The sequence below is a fragment of the Bison bison genome, unplaced genomic scaffold, assembly GCF_000754665.1.
Source record: "Bison bison bison isolate TAMUID 2011002044 unplaced genomic scaffold, Bison_UMD1.0 scf7180017864389, whole genome shotgun sequence".
Classification (NCBI taxonomy): Eukaryota; Metazoa; Chordata; class Mammalia; order Artiodactyla; family Bovidae; genus Bison; species Bison bison.
The window spans coordinates 7,039,393-7,056,185 of NW_011494961.1; the positions used below are offsets into that span (position 1 = coordinate 7,039,393).

The 16,793-nt window shown below is 40.2% G+C and overlaps 1 protein-coding gene across 5 annotated transcripts; it reads right to left on the reverse strand.

Annotated features, from left to right (window-relative positions):
• Positions 1–464: 464 nt before the first annotated feature.
• On the reverse strand, positions 465–8,228 carry GAR1 (GAR1 ribonucleoprotein). 5 transcript variants are annotated; one of them, XM_010858543.1, is made up of 7 exons: positions 8,145–8,228; positions 7,347–7,557; positions 5,717–5,871; positions 5,203–5,262; positions 4,845–4,983; positions 1,148–1,213; positions 465–784 (listed from the first exon to the last, which is right to left on the reverse strand). In XM_010858543.1, the coding sequence occupies exons 2-7, from the start codon at positions 7,543–7,545 to the stop codon at positions 771–773; spliced, it is 633 nt and encodes a 210-aa protein (XP_010856845.1). In that variant the 5' UTR covers positions 7,546–7,557; positions 8,145–8,228; the 3' UTR covers positions 465–770. The 5 variants fall into 5 exon arrangements, with proteins under 5 accessions (XP_010856845.1, XP_010856843.1, XP_010856842.1 ...); XM_010858541.1 differs by having other exon boundaries at positions 8,036–8,190; XM_010858540.1 differs by having other exon boundaries at positions 7,878–8,190.
• Between the last annotated feature and the right edge of the window lie 8,565 nt (positions 8,229–16,793).

Sequence of the window (16,793 nt, forward strand, 5' to 3'; positions counted from 1 at the left end):
GGTCAGTAAAACCTTAAACCTGGAGTCCCTTAAAAAATGAAAATAAAAACATTCAGTGAAGCTTTCAACCTTCCATCTATATTGAATGAAAAAGTTAAATATTTCTTCAGAAATGTCTTGAATTTCTAGTTCTCAACCTGAACAGAGTTTTTCCAACTTTAATAGATTCATAATTAACACTAAAATTTTCTAATCAATTATGAGTTACAATTAGAGAAGTTGTCTTACTTTGATTTGTGTCCTAACACACAAAAGGGAAAAAATGTGATAAAGGGTGCTGATGTTCTCATATACAAAATGCTAACATTTTAAAGGGAGTGTTAATTTATAAATAATGTGAAATACTGCTCTACAAGCCTGCTTTTTCTTTAAAGCTCAGTTAGATATGTAAACATCCTCTTTTTCTATCTTAAATCTAGTAGGCTGTCCCTTTAAACTCTGGTTTAATAAACACAGCTCTAAACTACTCAAAGAAATAAAACACTTTATTTACAAAATTCAAATATGCTCCAATTAAAAGCTGTCCCTTTATTAAACACCCACAAAGTTCCGAACATTGTACAAAATGTTAAAACACTTATTCATACTCTTCTGAGGCAAAGCTGCCTGTTCTGCCACACTCATTTTTGCATAACGTTGACATTTTAGCTCCACTGTCCTAAAAGACCAGTTCTTCAAAATGTGCTCAAGAAACAAGTTTCTGATCCACTGAAGCAGATTATGAGGTTAATGCAGAAGTCAACTGGTGAAGTTTCTGTCAACTGTTACACTTAATGTCCTCTTCCTGATTAAGAGAAAATGAAAATATTAAAAATATAGAAAAGTGAACTTTAAACAACACTATTAGCCAGAATTCAAGTTTAAAATCAGCATTAGTTCTGGTAAAGTTCAACAAACATACTTTACCAAATTTAACTATCATTTATATTACCACCTTTTTGCTTTTCAAATTAATAATACAGCAAAGTAAAGCAGAAGCAGGTGAAAAAATTCAAAGGTAAACGTGATATAAAATGAAACTGTATATTCAGCTAAAAAAAGGAATACCATGGTGTTCTACATACTTGCTGGCAAAAAGAAATAAAAGTTAGTAGACAATACCATTTCTAGAAACTCAGTTACTTCAAGTTTTTTTTTTCCCACTCACCTCTGAAACCACCACCCCCTCTTCCTCCTCTGAAACCTCCACCTCCTCTTCCACCTCTAAAACCACCTAAAAATAAAGGAAATATTAATTAAATAACTGTAACCGATCATATTTTGATAAGCCTATAAACATCAATATATTTCTTACAATTATAAAGAACAGTATTAGGTTGTTACAAAAGTTACTGCAGTTTCAGACCCTGAATTTTAAATTATAACTAGGCTCAAGCACTTCCTTATTAATCAAAATAGGAACCATTACAACCAACACACTTCTGCCAACGAGAAATAAGTTTGTTTATTCCTGTAACATAAAAACCCATGCTATGGGATTCAATGAACTCTTGGAGAGCATTTTCTGTATCCTGCTGGTTGTGGAAGCTTCTTCCCTGCAAAAAGTTGTCAAGATGCTTGAAGAAGTTGTAGTCATTTGCCAAGAGGTCAGATGAATAAGGCTAGAGATCTGGTGAATTCAGCAAATGAGGCAAAACTTCACAGCCCAATTTGTTCAAGTTTTGAAGTGCTGGCTGTTCGACATTAGGTCAAGTGTTGTCACGGAAAAGAATGGGGCCCATTCTACTGATCTGGCTGCAAGCATTGCAAGTTTTCGGCGCATCTCATCAATTTGCTGAGGATACTTCTCAGATGTAATGGTTTCACCAGGATTCAGAAAGCTGTAGTGGATCAGAAGACTGGCAGCAGACCACCAAATGGTGACCATTACCCTTTTTTTGGTGCAAGTCTGGCTTAGGGAAGTATTTTAGAGCCTCTTCTCAATCCAACCACTGAGCTGGTCACCACTGGCATCATATAAAATCCACTTTTTGTTGCACGTCACAATTCAATCAAGAAATGCCTCGTTGTTACACAGAATAAAAGAGGATGACACACTGAAATGATTTTTTTTTTTTGCAGTCAGCTCATGAGGCACCCTCTCGTCAAGCTTTTTCACCTTTCCAGTTTGCTTCAAATGTCAAACCACCATAGAATGGTCAGTAAGTTCTTAGGCAACTTCTCGTGTAGTTTTAAGAGGATCGGCTTTAATGTGGCTCTCAATGGCTCGGAGTCACTTTCCAGTGGCCAGCCTCTGCACTCATCAAGGCTCTCGTTTCCTTTGCAAAACTTCTTGAACCACCACCGCACTGTACATTTGTTAGTTCCTGGGCCAAATGAGTTCTTGATATTGCAAGTTATCTCCATGCTTTATGACCCATTTTTGAACTCAAATAAGAAAACTGCTAGATTTTGCTTTTTGTCTAACATCATTTGCATAGTCTAAAATACATACAAAATAAACAGCAAGTAATATGTCATTGTTGTTGTTGTTCAATCACTACATTGTGTCTGACTCTTTCTGACCCCATGAACTGCATGCAGCATGCCAGGCTTCCCTGTCCTTCACTATCATGTTGAGTTTGCTCAAACATGTCCATTGAGTCAGTCATGCCATCCAACCATTTCATCCTGTGGTCCCTTCTCCTGCCTTGAATCGTTCCCAGCATCAGGGTCTTTTCCAATGAGTCGGCTCTTAAAATCAGGGGGCCAAAATATTGGACCTTCGACTTCAGCACCAGTCCTTCCAATGAATATTCTGGACTGATTTCCTTTAGAATTGACTGATCTGATCTCTTTGCAGTTCAAGGGACTCTCAAGAGCCTTTTCCAGCACCGCAATTTGAAAGCACCAGTTCTTTGACACTCAGCTTTCTTTATTGTCCAATTCTCACATTCACTCGTGACTACTGGAAAAACCAGAGCTTTGACTAGACGGACTTTTGTCAGCAAAGTAACGTCTCTGCTTTTTAAAACGCGGTCTAGGTTTGTCACAGCTTTCCTTCCAAGGAGCAAGCGTCTTTTAATTTCGTGGCTGCAGTCACCATCTGCAGTGATTTTGGAGCCCAAGAAAATGAAATCTGACACTGTTTCCACATTTTCCCCACGTATTTGTCATGAAGTGATAGGACCGGATGCCGTGATCTTTGTATTTTTATTGCTAATGTCATTAGCAAAAAATATAAAGAAATGTGCATTAAAATGAGGTATAATATAATCATATTTATTTAAGAATGTATTCTAATATCAAAGGGCAAAGTTCAACAATGCAAAATTACAATTATTTCTGCACCAACCTAACATATATTCACTTATTTTATCTCACAGAATTTTTTAAAAGATAAAAATGGAGAAACAGTAGTAGTTGCTCAATCCAGCGGAAAGCTAAAATCCTTGGTTACAACTTTTTAAACAAGTTTTGTTTTACTACATTAGAAAAGCTTGTTACTTTAAAGTTCAATTTAGCCCTATTGTTAAATGTATCTGTACCTCAACTTTTGCTTATGGTATATACTTTTTAAACTGCACTAAGGCTTCTTAATTCTAAGAACAAAAAGTAGCAGACATGGGTGGTTTGGTTCTGGGAGTACTACCATGCCTGCTAAGTTGCTTCAGTCGTGTCCAACTCTTTGTGACCTGATGGACTGTAGCCCACCAGGCCCCTCTGTCTATCGGATTCTCCAGGCAAGAATACTGGAATGGGTTGGCATGCCCTCCTCCAAGGAATTTTCCCAACCCAGGGATCGAACCCATGTCCCTTAAGTCTCCTATATTGGCAGGTGGATTCTTCCCCACTAGCACCACCTGGGAAGTACCATGGACACAACATTTAAGGTTAACTGAGCTGGAAACAGACACTGATGTCCATATGCTGAAGAGCTTTGAAATTTTAAAATTTTACATAATTTTTTTCTATTATTCAATACATTTGGCTTCCTACTGCAGTCCCTACTTTTACTTATTTTGGGGGATAGCTTTGTAAAAGAATGATGAAACATAAAAAGAGAAATTATACAGAAACAAACGTATATGTCCAAAATACAATATAAAAAGATTAAGATTTTAAGAAAATAGAGTTGTGAATTTTTTAAACTATTATATATAAGACTGAATATAAAATGGGAATGAGGGGATCTCCATTCAAATTCTTAAAGGTATACTTCCAAAGACATAAATATAAACATATCTCTTAAGAGATTATCTCCAAGTTATCTGGATCCAAAAAGGCACATTTACAGAGTGAAACATTCGTTAAATTGAGAGGCAAAAGTGAAAACAGAATTCTCTTTTCTGATACAGTAACCCACTTGGCAGCTCCTCTTCCTTACCACTTTGGCTCTGCCCATCATCCTGTCACCCACCTAGCACATCATTCCCAGATGCCGCATCCCAGCTCATCCCCAACCTTGCTTATCACCTGGCTGCCTACACAGTAAATGTACCAAAGCTGTGGGGAAATACATAATATCAACACACTGAAATCAAAGCAATGAATTTATTGGTAATAGTCTTTGACATTACATCAGAAGATACTGGTTTTATTTCTGAGCCGCCATTTGTTTGATTAGGACAAATTAACATTTCTAAGCTTCCATTTCCTCATCCATAAAAATAAAGATATCACCCACCTTCATGAAGTTTTGTTAAATACTAATTAAAAAATTAAAATTCAATTAAGATAATCCTATACGTTATAGAAACTAAGCATTTATTACTATGGTAATCTGCCAAGATTTGAAAAGAGCCTTACTAAAAGAAATAAATAACCATAAGAAAAGTTGGCTTATATTCAAAATTAAATTGTACTCTTTAAATAGGCAGTGACTCTGAAATCTCATTAGAAATTTTCCTCCATGGGGAACTTACCACCTCTACCACCTCTGCCACCTCTGCCTCTTCCTCCTCCTTGACCTCCCCTGCCACCACCTCTTGGAGGTCCCTTTTCACCAGGAGGTCGAGGTAGAAACCTCTGCAACGGCAGCAGCTTATATGGGTCTATATAAAACTGGAAGTATAACAGAAACAATTAGTGTGATGAGCTGGGGGGTAATATAATATAATCATTAAGAACCGACACACTAGACTCAAAACTGCCTGGGTCAAATCCCAACCCTCTAACTTCACTAGTGATACACTGAGGAAGTCTCAAGTACCTTTAAGTAAAACTGTCCTAAGGTAGGTCATTCATTTAAAAACCAAGGATCTAGGTGTCAGCTTGACTCACCTTCTGTAGTTTTTTAAAGGAAGATGCTTTCATGTTCTCTGATAATTTAACTGAAAAATACTATTACTTTTATTAAGGAATAAGCAATTATAATGAAAAGTAATCTTCTGAATTCACATGTAATTTTTAAAATAACAAGGTTAGAATATACAGAAATATTCACGAAAAGTAAGAAATGAGTTTCCAAACAGAAGTGAAGTTTTTGTTTTAAAACTTCCAGTTCCACCATACTATTGCAGTAGCATCATCATAGTGAAAGCAAAGCAAGTGGCACTGATCCAAGTGACAATCATTTCTAAAACCTTCCAAAAAGGAAGGCACACTTAAGAAGCCTATCTTTTCAATTTATCTGGAAATACATTCCCCTGTCCTGGTTCTCCTTTATGGTCCAATCTTAGCAATACTGCATCCATTTCAATGAAGCACCAAGTTCAGTTTAATCAATACTTAACTCCAGAAAAAACAAATCATGACCTTTCAACAGGATTGCTACATCTTCAATTAAAAAGGATACAAAATCTCTAAGCTGTCCAAATATTTCATCCACTTTTCCAATTTGTTCTTTGTTTTCTAAATAAACTGGAGCATTGAAATAAGGTACTTTATTTTCATCTGTGGTACATTTACACACTATGTCATCTTCACAAGGGTGCAGGAACTCTCCTAACACTGAAATAGGACACGAAATTGTTAAAATATAAAACAGTTTCAAATGATATTGACCAATCTCTTCTAGAAGCTTTCCTCTTGGCTAGCTGGGATTTCACCGTATCGGTCTTAAGGCAAAAAAGCCTTCCTGGCTTAGTACCAACTCCACCAAATACTATGTGACCTGGAGTAAGGGTCTATCTAACCTTCTCTATTCTTCAGTGTCTTCATCTTTAATGTAGGGCTAACAACAAAACCCTCACCTAACACCTAGTACTGTGAGGATTAAGAACAACAATAAGTGTCAAGTGCTTAGAAAGTGCCTGGCACATTGAGACCACTCAAACTGTAAGTTATTTTATTATAGTTACTATTATTATTTGATTAAATACTATGCTTCATTCTATTGTCTCTTCTTCCTTCTACCCATCCATAACTCTAAGACAGTCTATTGTTCTCCTGCCTGTTTTCCCTCCTTCCCCTTTTAAAACTTCCCACTATCACCTTTTCACTGACTCTTCGATCCTTATCAAGAAAGTCTGGAATTTCATATAACTACTTTTATATCTAACTTACATTCACCCCAAACTAAAATACTCACCATATTCCTATAAAACCAAATCTCAATTCCCATCACCCAGGTTCAAAATCAAGAACCTTTTATTTCTAGTATTAGTCAAGTTCTAAGTTTGTTTCCACTGAAATCTCTCTCCCATCTAACCCTTCCTTTTTTCTTCACTTTCGCAATGCTCTCAATGTGTCATGCATGGACTGTTACGGGGACAGGACCTTTGACTCTAGCCACTGACCTCTACACCATTTTGCATACTGATCCAACTTTCTCTTCATATATTAGACTCTATTTATCCTGTCTCCTCTTTGTCTACTGTCAAATTTTGTCTCACTTTCTACAACTTCCACCCTATCTCTTTGATAATTACCCCAAAACTGCTCTAATTAGGTCTTTATTATTTTTTTTACTCCCCCGTGCAGTTTCCCTTCTCAGCAAGTTGTGGTGTTTTGTTTTTTTTTTTTAAACTCACTTCATTTACTTAAGAGTGGCAATTAAGAGTCAGGAAACTTGGCTTTGTATCCCAAATATATCCTTACTGATCACTCATCACTATGACCCTAGCAAAGAAACTTAACTCTGAATCAATTTTCTTATCTGTAAAATGGAAACAGTACGGGTAAGGACATAAAATACCTATTTATATCTCCCTTTTAGCCAAAACTCTAGTTCTGTTTCCATAATGTATTTTAGGTGTCCTTCAGCTTTCTTACTTTCTACAGCACGATGTGAAGTCAGTTTACCGCCTCTCCGTAGGCTTGACTCCACAACTAAGAACCAACCCCCTGAGAAAGACAGCTGCTGCATCTACCTTTCAGCACCAGACTCCTAGTCAAACTTACTAATAACACGGACCTACAACCTCCGCCCCCGACTCCATTCCACCCTCCGCGCCCAAGTAGGTCAAGCTCTGAAGCCTACATACAAACTACTTGTTCTGGAGGTCCTTGGTCTTGGCCTTTGTTAAAGCCTCCACGGCCTCCCCCTCGGCCGAATCCTCCTCTGCCGCCGCCGCCTCTGAAATTACCGCCGCCTCCACCTCGGAAGTGGTTGTTGCTGCTGCCGCCGCGACCGAAGCCGCCACCTCGATTAAATCCTCCGCGACCTCCACCTCGAAAAGACATGTTCGCTCCTACCTGGTGAGAAAAACAGTGCGTGCCGTTCATTCACTGGGGCCTCTGGGCCTCAATCAGAAACCGTAAACGCGGATAACAATGATAACAGCAACTCTGCCACCTCAACCACGGCTAGAGGGCCAGAGATTCGCCCGAAAGGTGAGTGTGACCTGCCGACAGCCCTGTGAGCGCCGACCGACCACTCATCACGAGCCCCGTCGCCCCGGGTGAATACCTCCTCCCCCAGCAGGCAGGAAGGGCCTCAGCCACATTCCCTCCCTCCCTCCGCTGGGTTCCACGTCCAAGATTCTCAGACCGCTTAGCCTCCTCCCGCTACCTACCGGCGCCACGTGCACCTCAGGCCCGGGTGCTCACACCCACCCGCCCGGTACTTCCGCCTCACACGAGCCTCTTCGGCCACCGTACCGGGACAAAACTGAAGTGGGGAGGGATTCACCTAGAAACTCGAATAACGGGTTTAGAAAAAAAAAACAGGCACCTGCGAAAGCAGGTACGCTGTCGCCTGTCCGAGAGAGCCTTCAATGCTGGAAGAGTATCAGTAATATCCCAACATCAACCGTTACTTTACGACAATCAGCTTTACTTGCCTACGGCGAGCAGAGGAAGTGACACACAATATCGGCGTCCTTGGAAGCATGACGTTGCCGGAAGTTCCGCTCTGCGGCGTTGCCCTTGGCGATGACTGGCATCAGGGTCCGCCCCTCTCCCCGCGGCCCAGCAAGTTCCGGTTGCGAGCTGAGTGGAGGTCCGTGCTGTATTGTTAGACTGCGAGGCGGTCCTCTTGCTCGACAGTTGCTTGCGGCTCCCCCAGTTGTCTACTAAGGAGATTTTAGCCGCGCTCTGCCGGAAGGTGGATCTGTCCGCATCCGAACCCAATGAAAGGGCTTGTCTGAGTTCTTTCAAGTCGTTTGTTTCTGCCGGATCCTTTGAAGTACGCACGATTGTGGGCAGTACTGTGCCCATCGTTTTATCCTATGGTCACTACCCTTATGGCAGAAAGTGAAGAGGAACTAAAAAGCCTCTTGATGAGAATGAAAGAGAAGTGAAACAGTTGGCTTAAACCTCAACATTCAGAAAACGAAGATCATGGTACCTGGTCCCATCACTTCATGGGAAATAGATGGAGAAACAGTGGAAACAGTGTCAGACTTTATTTTGGGGGGCTCCAGAATCACTGCAGATGGTGACTGCAGCCATGAAATTAAAAGACGCTTACTCCTTGGAAGAAAAGTTATGACCAACCTAGATAGCATATTGAAAAGCAGAGACATTACTTTGCCAACAAAAGCCCGTCTAGTCAAGGCTATGGTTTTTCCAGTGGTCATGTATCGATGCGAGAGTTGAACTGTGAAGAAAGCTGAGCGCTGAAGAATTGATGCTTTGAACTGTGGTGTTGGAGAAGACTCTTGAGAGTCCCTTGGACTGCAAGGAGATTCAACCAGTCCATTCTAAAGGAGATCAGTTCTGGGTGTTCTTTGGAAGAATGATGCTAAAGCTGAAACTCCAGTACTTTGGCCACCTCATGCAAAGAGTTGACTCATTGGAAAAGACTCTGATGCTGGGAGGGATTGGGGGCAGGAGGAGAAGGGGATGACAGAGGATGAGATGGCTGGATGGCATCACCGACTCGATGGACGTGAGTTTGAGTGAACTCCGGGAGTTGGTGATGGACAGTGAGGCCTGGCGTGCTGCGATTCATGGGGTCGCAAAGAGTCAGACACGACTGAGCAACTGAACTGAACTGAACTTTGTGTCCGACTCTGCAACTCCATGGACTGTGCAGTCTTGGTGTCTGTTTTCTCCAACTCAATGTGTTGAAACCATTGAACTCCTTTGGAACCTTCAAGATTACATGATACCCCTTTATTTTACATATAAGAAACTGACAGAAGGGAAGAAACTTCCCCAACTAACTAGAGGGACAAAGTGAAACCATGGATTCTCATACCCCATCAATCCTTTGCTGTATCACCACCTCCTTCCTCTTTTCAAGTTTTTCATCTTTCCAATTCCCTGTTTGTCTTCATGGTAGCATCATACTCTTGGTTTCTGAATCTTTGGACTCCAACATCTCAGCACTCTCCTATCATCATCCCCACCCTACCTCGGTGGCAGTCTCTTTATTCAAAGCTATCTATTTCTATTCATTCCATCTAAAGTAGATTCGTACTGTCGATACAGGCCTCCTGTTGCCGCTACCACACTCTCCTCTGTTATTCCTATCCTAAATCACCCAATATAATCTACAACAACTCAAAAGTTGAGAAATAATTGCAGTGAACTACAACATCCTCACATTCTGAGCATCTTTGTTGTCTTGAAATAAATGCCTCCACCCTTTTCTTCCCTCCATCTGTAATGCGTGTGATGACATACTGAACTTAATAGAGTTTCCTCATACCATAGCCATCTTCAGGACCCTAAATAGTTTCCCATTTCTTTTAGTAACAAGTCTAAAGTAAAATTTCTCCATTGACTAGGCCTTCTGTATAATTAATTTTGTTTCCCTCCAGTGCTCTACACCATTTTTATGCCCCATCAGACCAGCATCATTGCCTTGCTTCTCTTTCTCTGCCACTGGCAATCACCTCCTTCTTGGAAGAGCTCCATTTCCCATCCATTTGATCAGCCTTTTTCTATCCTTTTACCCTTGAAAGAACCATTGAATTAATTTTTATGTCTCAGAAAACCCTGCATAAAAATTTTATATACCCAGGTGACACAGTGATGAAGAATCTGCCTACCAATGCAGGAGATGCAAGAGGTGTGGGTTCGACCCCTGGGTTGGGAAGATCCCCTAGAGAAGGAAATGGCAACCCACTCCAGTATTCTTGTCTGGTCTGGGAAATCCCACGGACAGAGAAGCCTGGCAGGCCATGCACAAAGTTGGACACAACTGAGCAACTGAGCACACAGCACAAGTCTCCATCCCAGTACATTAACATGATCAGCAGACATAAGAATCCAATAATAATGATCAATGCTCTTTTTTTCCAACTATAGTAAAATATGCATAATATAACTGTACCACATTAATCATTTTGAAGTGCATAGTTAAATGGTTCACATTGTGCACCTCAGTGCTGTTTAAAGAATGGTGTTTTTCTATGAATCTGTTTATTTTTGTCCAGGACTAAAACTTATTGGCCTACTCTGTGTCATTTCCTCCTCCTCACAAAGGATCTCAATTTTTTTTTAATTTTTATCAAATTAGAGTTACTGTATAATATTATATGTTATCATTGTACAATCAGTTCAGTTCAGTCGCTCAGTCATGTCCGACTCTTTGCGACCCCATGAACTGCAGCATGCCCGCCTCCCTGTCCATCACCAACTCCCAGAGCCCACCCAAACTCATGTCCATTGAGTCGGTGATGCCATCCAACCATCTCATCCTCCCTCGTCCCCTTCTCCTCCTGCCTTCAGTCTTTCCCAGCATCAGGGTCTTTTCAAATGAGTCAGTTCTGCACATCAGGTGGCCAAAGTATTGGAGTTTCAGCTTCAACATCAGTCCCTCCAATGAACACCCAGGACTGATCTCCTTTAGGATGGACTGGTTTGGATCTCCTTGCAGTCCAAGGGACTCTCAAGAGTCTTCTCCAACTCTGTAGTTCAAAAGCGTCAATTCTTCAGCTTTCTTAATAGTCCAACTCTCACATCCATACCTGACTACTGGAAAAACCATAGCCTTGACTAGACGGACCTTTGTTGGCAAAGTAATGTCTCTACTTTTTAATACGCTGTCTAGGTTGGTCATAACTTTCCTTCCAAGGAGTAAGTGTCTTTTAATTTCATGGTTGCAGTCACCATCAGCAGTGATTTTGGAGCTACATCAGTTTGCAGTTAATCTCTTCCTCTCTATTGTATGTCTTCAAGTAAATCCTCACTGTGTCCTCTTGATGGATTCCCTCTTCATTTTTCAGTGCTGTAATGGAATTATTTTTATATTTATTTTCACTGAGATGTTGGGAGGTAAGAGATATAAACTATAGAAAATGTCAGTCATTGTGAGCTATTTGTTGCATTTTCTTTTTGTTAACTGCTGACAAATAGGAAATTCATTTTCTTACCTTGACTTCATATCCAGTCACTTTAACAAACTTTGACTTTAGGTCTAATAGTTTTCAATTAATTTTGTCTAAGTAGACAATCATCTCAACTACAAATTACAGCAATTTTGTTTCTTCCACTCCAACATTTATAAATTTTTCATATTTGTTGCCTCTAATTATAACAACAGTATTGAAATATAGCATCCTTGATTTTATTCCAGACTCTGAGTTTGGCTCCAGTGTTTCACTAGTATATGTGGTTGGTTTCTACATTTTATCGGGTTAATGATATTTGTTCTTTCCTAGATTACTCACTTTTTAAAAATTAAAAATTGGTGTTAAACTCATATCATATACCTTTTCCATATCTTGTGGTATAATAATACAGATTCTCTTATCTAATCTATTATTTTAATTAATTAAATATTTTAGTATAGTGAATTACACTCAGAAGAAATATCAACAACCTCAGATAGGCAGATAATACCATCCTAATGGCAGAAAGCAAAGAGAAACTAAAGAGCCTCTTGATGAAGGTGAAAAAACTGGCTTAAAACTCAACATTCAAAAAATGAAGATCATGGTATTTGATCCCATGACTTCATGGCAAATAGATGGGGAAGAAATGGAAACAGTGGCAGATTTTATTTCCTTGCTCTCCAAAATCACTGCAGACGGTGACCGCAGCCATGAAATTAAAAAACGCATGCTCCTTGGAAGAAAAGCTATGACAAACCTAGACAGCATATTAAAAAGACAGAGACATCATTTTGCCAACAAAGGCCCATATAGTGAAACCTATGGTTTTTCCAGTAGTCATGTATGGATATGAGAGTTGGACCATAAAGAAGGCTGAGCCCCAAGAATTGATTCTTTTGAACTGTGGTACTGGAGAAGACTCTTGAGAGTCCCGTGAACTGCAAGGAAATCAAACCAGTCAATCCTAAAGGAAATCAGTCCTAAATATTCATTGGAAGGACTGATGCTGAAGCTGAGGCTCCAATAATTTGGCCACCTGAATCAAAAAGCCAACTCATTGGAAAAGACCCTGGGGCTGGGAAAGGTTGAAGGCAGGAGGAAAAGGGGGGCAACAGAGGATTAAATGGTTGGATGGCATCACTGACTCAATGGACATGAGTTTGAGCAAACTCCGGGAGATATTGAAGGATATGAAATCCTGGCATGCTGCAGTTCGTGGGGTTGCAAAGAATCTGACCTGACACAGTAACTGAACAACAACACTAATAGATATCCTAATGTTGAACACCCCCATATTTTCTGAAATGGTCCACACTTGGTCATGATATGTTATTCTTTTGCTATATTGTGGTTTATGGTATATGGTTTGCTAACATTTTATTTAGGATCATTGCATGTATATTAATAATTAAGATTAGTTTATAGATTTCTTTCAAAGGCTTATCTTACCCAGTTTTGGATAAGTATGTCAGAGTATTGCTAGTAAGTCAGAGAGCTTTTTATCTTTTTTTATGTTCTGAAAAAGTTTAAATAACAGGAGAATGATTTTTCTTAAAAAAGTTGGTAAAACTTAGTGCCTTTGGGAGTTTAAAATCTTTAATATTTCCATTTCATCTTAGCTATTAATTTATTTGAATTTTCTATCTCATCCCAAGTCGATTCTGATAATTGTATTTTCCTTGACATTTTTTTTTCCCGGATCTTCAGGTTATTTGATAAATTGCACATGACTTTATCACTTAAATTTCTAAGTGACAAGCCACCAAGCCTCACTGGCTAACTTTACTAAAAGAAAATTCAGTAGAAAATAACAGGATGTTCGCAAGTACTGACAGGTGGCTAAGAAACTAGGCTTAAGAACTAAAGATACTTAATAAGGCCTAAAGGAATCCAAGGAAGCTTATCTGTAGCTGAAACAGTCTGACCAGTATGGTCTCCTTTTGCTGCAATAAATAATTTATAACTGTTTCTTTTGTTCTCTTATCACTTAACTCAAGACCCAAACACCAGAGAGACAGAGACTCTTTGATCAGTCCCTGGGCTATAAAAAGGAATGGAAGGAGGCTGGATATGGATTTCTCAACTTCCATTTGGAAAGCAGGGGCCTGGAATTACTCTCCTACCAAAAACAACTCATAATAGAAGAAAGATAATTCCACACAGAAAATTGGGACCCTATTATGAAGGACAATGGATGTTGGCAGCCCCCTAGAAATGACCACTTCAATAGCTAAATTTTCCTCTAAAATTGTTTTACTCTCTCTTTTTAAAAATTTTTTCTCATAATGACTCATGTTACTTATCAAGTCTACTAGTTTTTTAGTTTCTGGTTTATTTACTATTGCTTATGTCTTTATTAGTTCCTTTGTACCACTTTGATTCTTTTTCATTATTTTATAAATAGTATCCTGAGTTATATGCTTAGTTCACTTTTCACTGCTTTTTTGTTATAAAATGTTTAATATAATTTGGATATATAGATGTCTTTTTGTTTTCTTCTATTCTTTCTAAGCTTAGAAATTCCACCCCTGCTAGGGTTTCATATTTGTTTCAATCAAATTTCTTTTAGAGATAAGAACCTTGATTCTAGTTTCAGCAATATTATAAAGTATATCAATAAGAATGTTTTCAGGAAAACTGAAACCACTGTAAGTATTTTAAGCAGAAAAGAATATCGGAAACAGTTTGCATTCACATGGGATGAACAACAGTATACATTTATAATTTTCTAATAAGTCTTGTCTTCCAACTTCTGCCATAAGAAAATCTGAAGAGATCTGGGTATCATTGAGATTTCTTATAGAACATTAAATTGTTTTATTACACTGATGGCTTTACCTTAATCAGAGCAGATAAGCAAGAGGTGGCCAGCATGCTGAATGCCTTGATAAGACATACATGCTCCAGAGAGCAGGTGACAAGTGGCACACGAGTAAAATTATGAGAGAACAGAGCTCAGATTTCTTCCAAGACATCTAAAGTAAAAGACAAATTATTTTGTCTTGTATTTCATTTCACAAAGAAGGAAGCATAAAGTTTAGTCAGTCTTTTTGGAGATATTCCTTTTGGGAATATTTGATTTGGGGGCAAATATTTCACACTGAAGAATGCTTTGGTTCCCAGAGCAGGAGAGAGTTCTGCAGGGGTTATCCAGAAAACCCTGTGGTTTTGGAGGTATCACAGGTGGGAAAAAACAGCGCAGAGTGTTTGAGGAAGACCCAGTGGAAGAACAGCACCCTCAAGTTCTGCAGCAAGGCCATGGGATGTACAGCAGAGAGTTATTCTTTTTGAGAAACAACCTATACCCTACTGGACACTCGTAAATGTGGAATGACTGAGAGGTCGCTGTGTGAGAAATGCGCACTACGAGCGGGGTCCTAACAGACCCATGAAGTACAAGGTTGAACAGGCCGAGCAAAAACATAAGATGAACCTGTCACATCTGGAACAAAGAGCACAGAGGAGCAAAGGGCACAAGCAAAGTACTTGAGCAGGTGGCCCAGATTTCTCTCTTTTCCCCCAAATCCAAACTGTTGCACCCGTGTCCCTCAGCCCACACCTGTGGCTCTATGGGAACCCTGGTATGAGCAGCTGAAGGAGGAGAGAAACGTTTGAGTTTGCTTCACAGATGGGTTGGCTCTGTATGTAGGTACAACCTGAAAGTGGCAGCTGAATGACAGCCATGCTTGGTAATTGTCTGAAACACAGTGGTGGAAGAAAGTCCTCCCAGTGGGCAGAGCTTCAGCTTGTACACATGGCTGTCCACTTTGCGTGGGAAAAAAGAGGCCTAAGGTTAGACTGGATATGGAATCACAGGCAGTAGTAATTGCCTGATGGTCTTTTTCCCTATAATGAAAGATATTCAAAGATTAAGAACAAGAAGGTCTAAGTAGAAAACTTGTGGACGTATCTATAGGAGTGGGAATGAAGTATAAAAATCTTTGTAATGCATGTTAACACCACCAGAGAACATCCACTAAAGAAAAGTAATCAATCATCAACAAAATGACTCAGCTAATTGATATCCACCAGTCTCAGTCATCAAGCACCTCAGTACTAGCACAGCAGGCACAAGGATAAAATGGTTATGGTGACAGAGATGGCCAGTAACATCACAGGCCCTGAAGGTTTCTTTGGCTACTGCCACCAACAAATGTCCAATCTGACAGCAACAGAGACCAATGCTGAGCCCCCAAGATGGCACAGCTCATCAAGGATACCAGCTAGCCACTCGGTGGTAAATTGATCATTCAGTTGTTTCACTCTTAAAAAGGCCAGAGGTACATCCTCACAGGAATAGACAGAAATAAACAGACATAAAGTCAGGTACCTTTCCTACCTGCAGGGCCACAGGGTCATGAGTCAAAGGATTACAGAGTATTTAATCCTCCAACAAGGGATCCCGTGTAACATCCTACTAGATAGGGTAACCCACTTTCTAACAAAGAATGTGAGCTTGGAGCTCTGGCCAAGCAATTCACTGGTCATACCATATAACTGCACCACTGTGAAGCTGACTGCCTTACGGAGCATTGGCGTAGCCTGCTGAAGGCCGAACTGAGGTGCCACTTAAGACAATACTCTGAGGACTGGGTGCTGTCCTCCAAGAAGCAGTATATGCATTGAATCGAAGGACCGTCATGCCGCACTGTGTCTGCAACAGAGAGAAAACACAGGTCTGCGACCCAAGAAGCAGAAGCAGAAATGGCCACACTTGCCATCACTTCTGATGACCAACTGGAAGCCATGTGCTTCCTGTCCCCACACTTTGCACTCTGAGGTCTGTTTCTCAAAGAAAACACACCGTTGCCCTGGGGCACAACAAGAATCCCAGTGAACTATATGCTCTGCCTTCTGCCTGGCGCACATTGAGCTACCTGGGGAGAGGAGGGGTCACCATCTTGATAGGAGTAACCTATCACTTCAGAGGAAGTCTGCTGTTACACAGCCAGGGTAGGGAGAAATGTGTGGGGAACCGTATGAGCTACTCAGGTATCTCTTGTGACAGTAGAGGGATAGGAACAGCAGCCATGGTTTGAGAAGGGAATGGTTTTCAGGGGCTCAGGCCACTCCAGGAAGAGGTTGAGGGTCATGCCACCAGGTAAGCCACTGAGGCCAGCAGAGGGGGAGACTCAGGGTGAAGGGAATCTAGAATGGACAGGAAGGAGGCAGAGGATGAGGATTAACTGCAGCCCCAAGATCAAC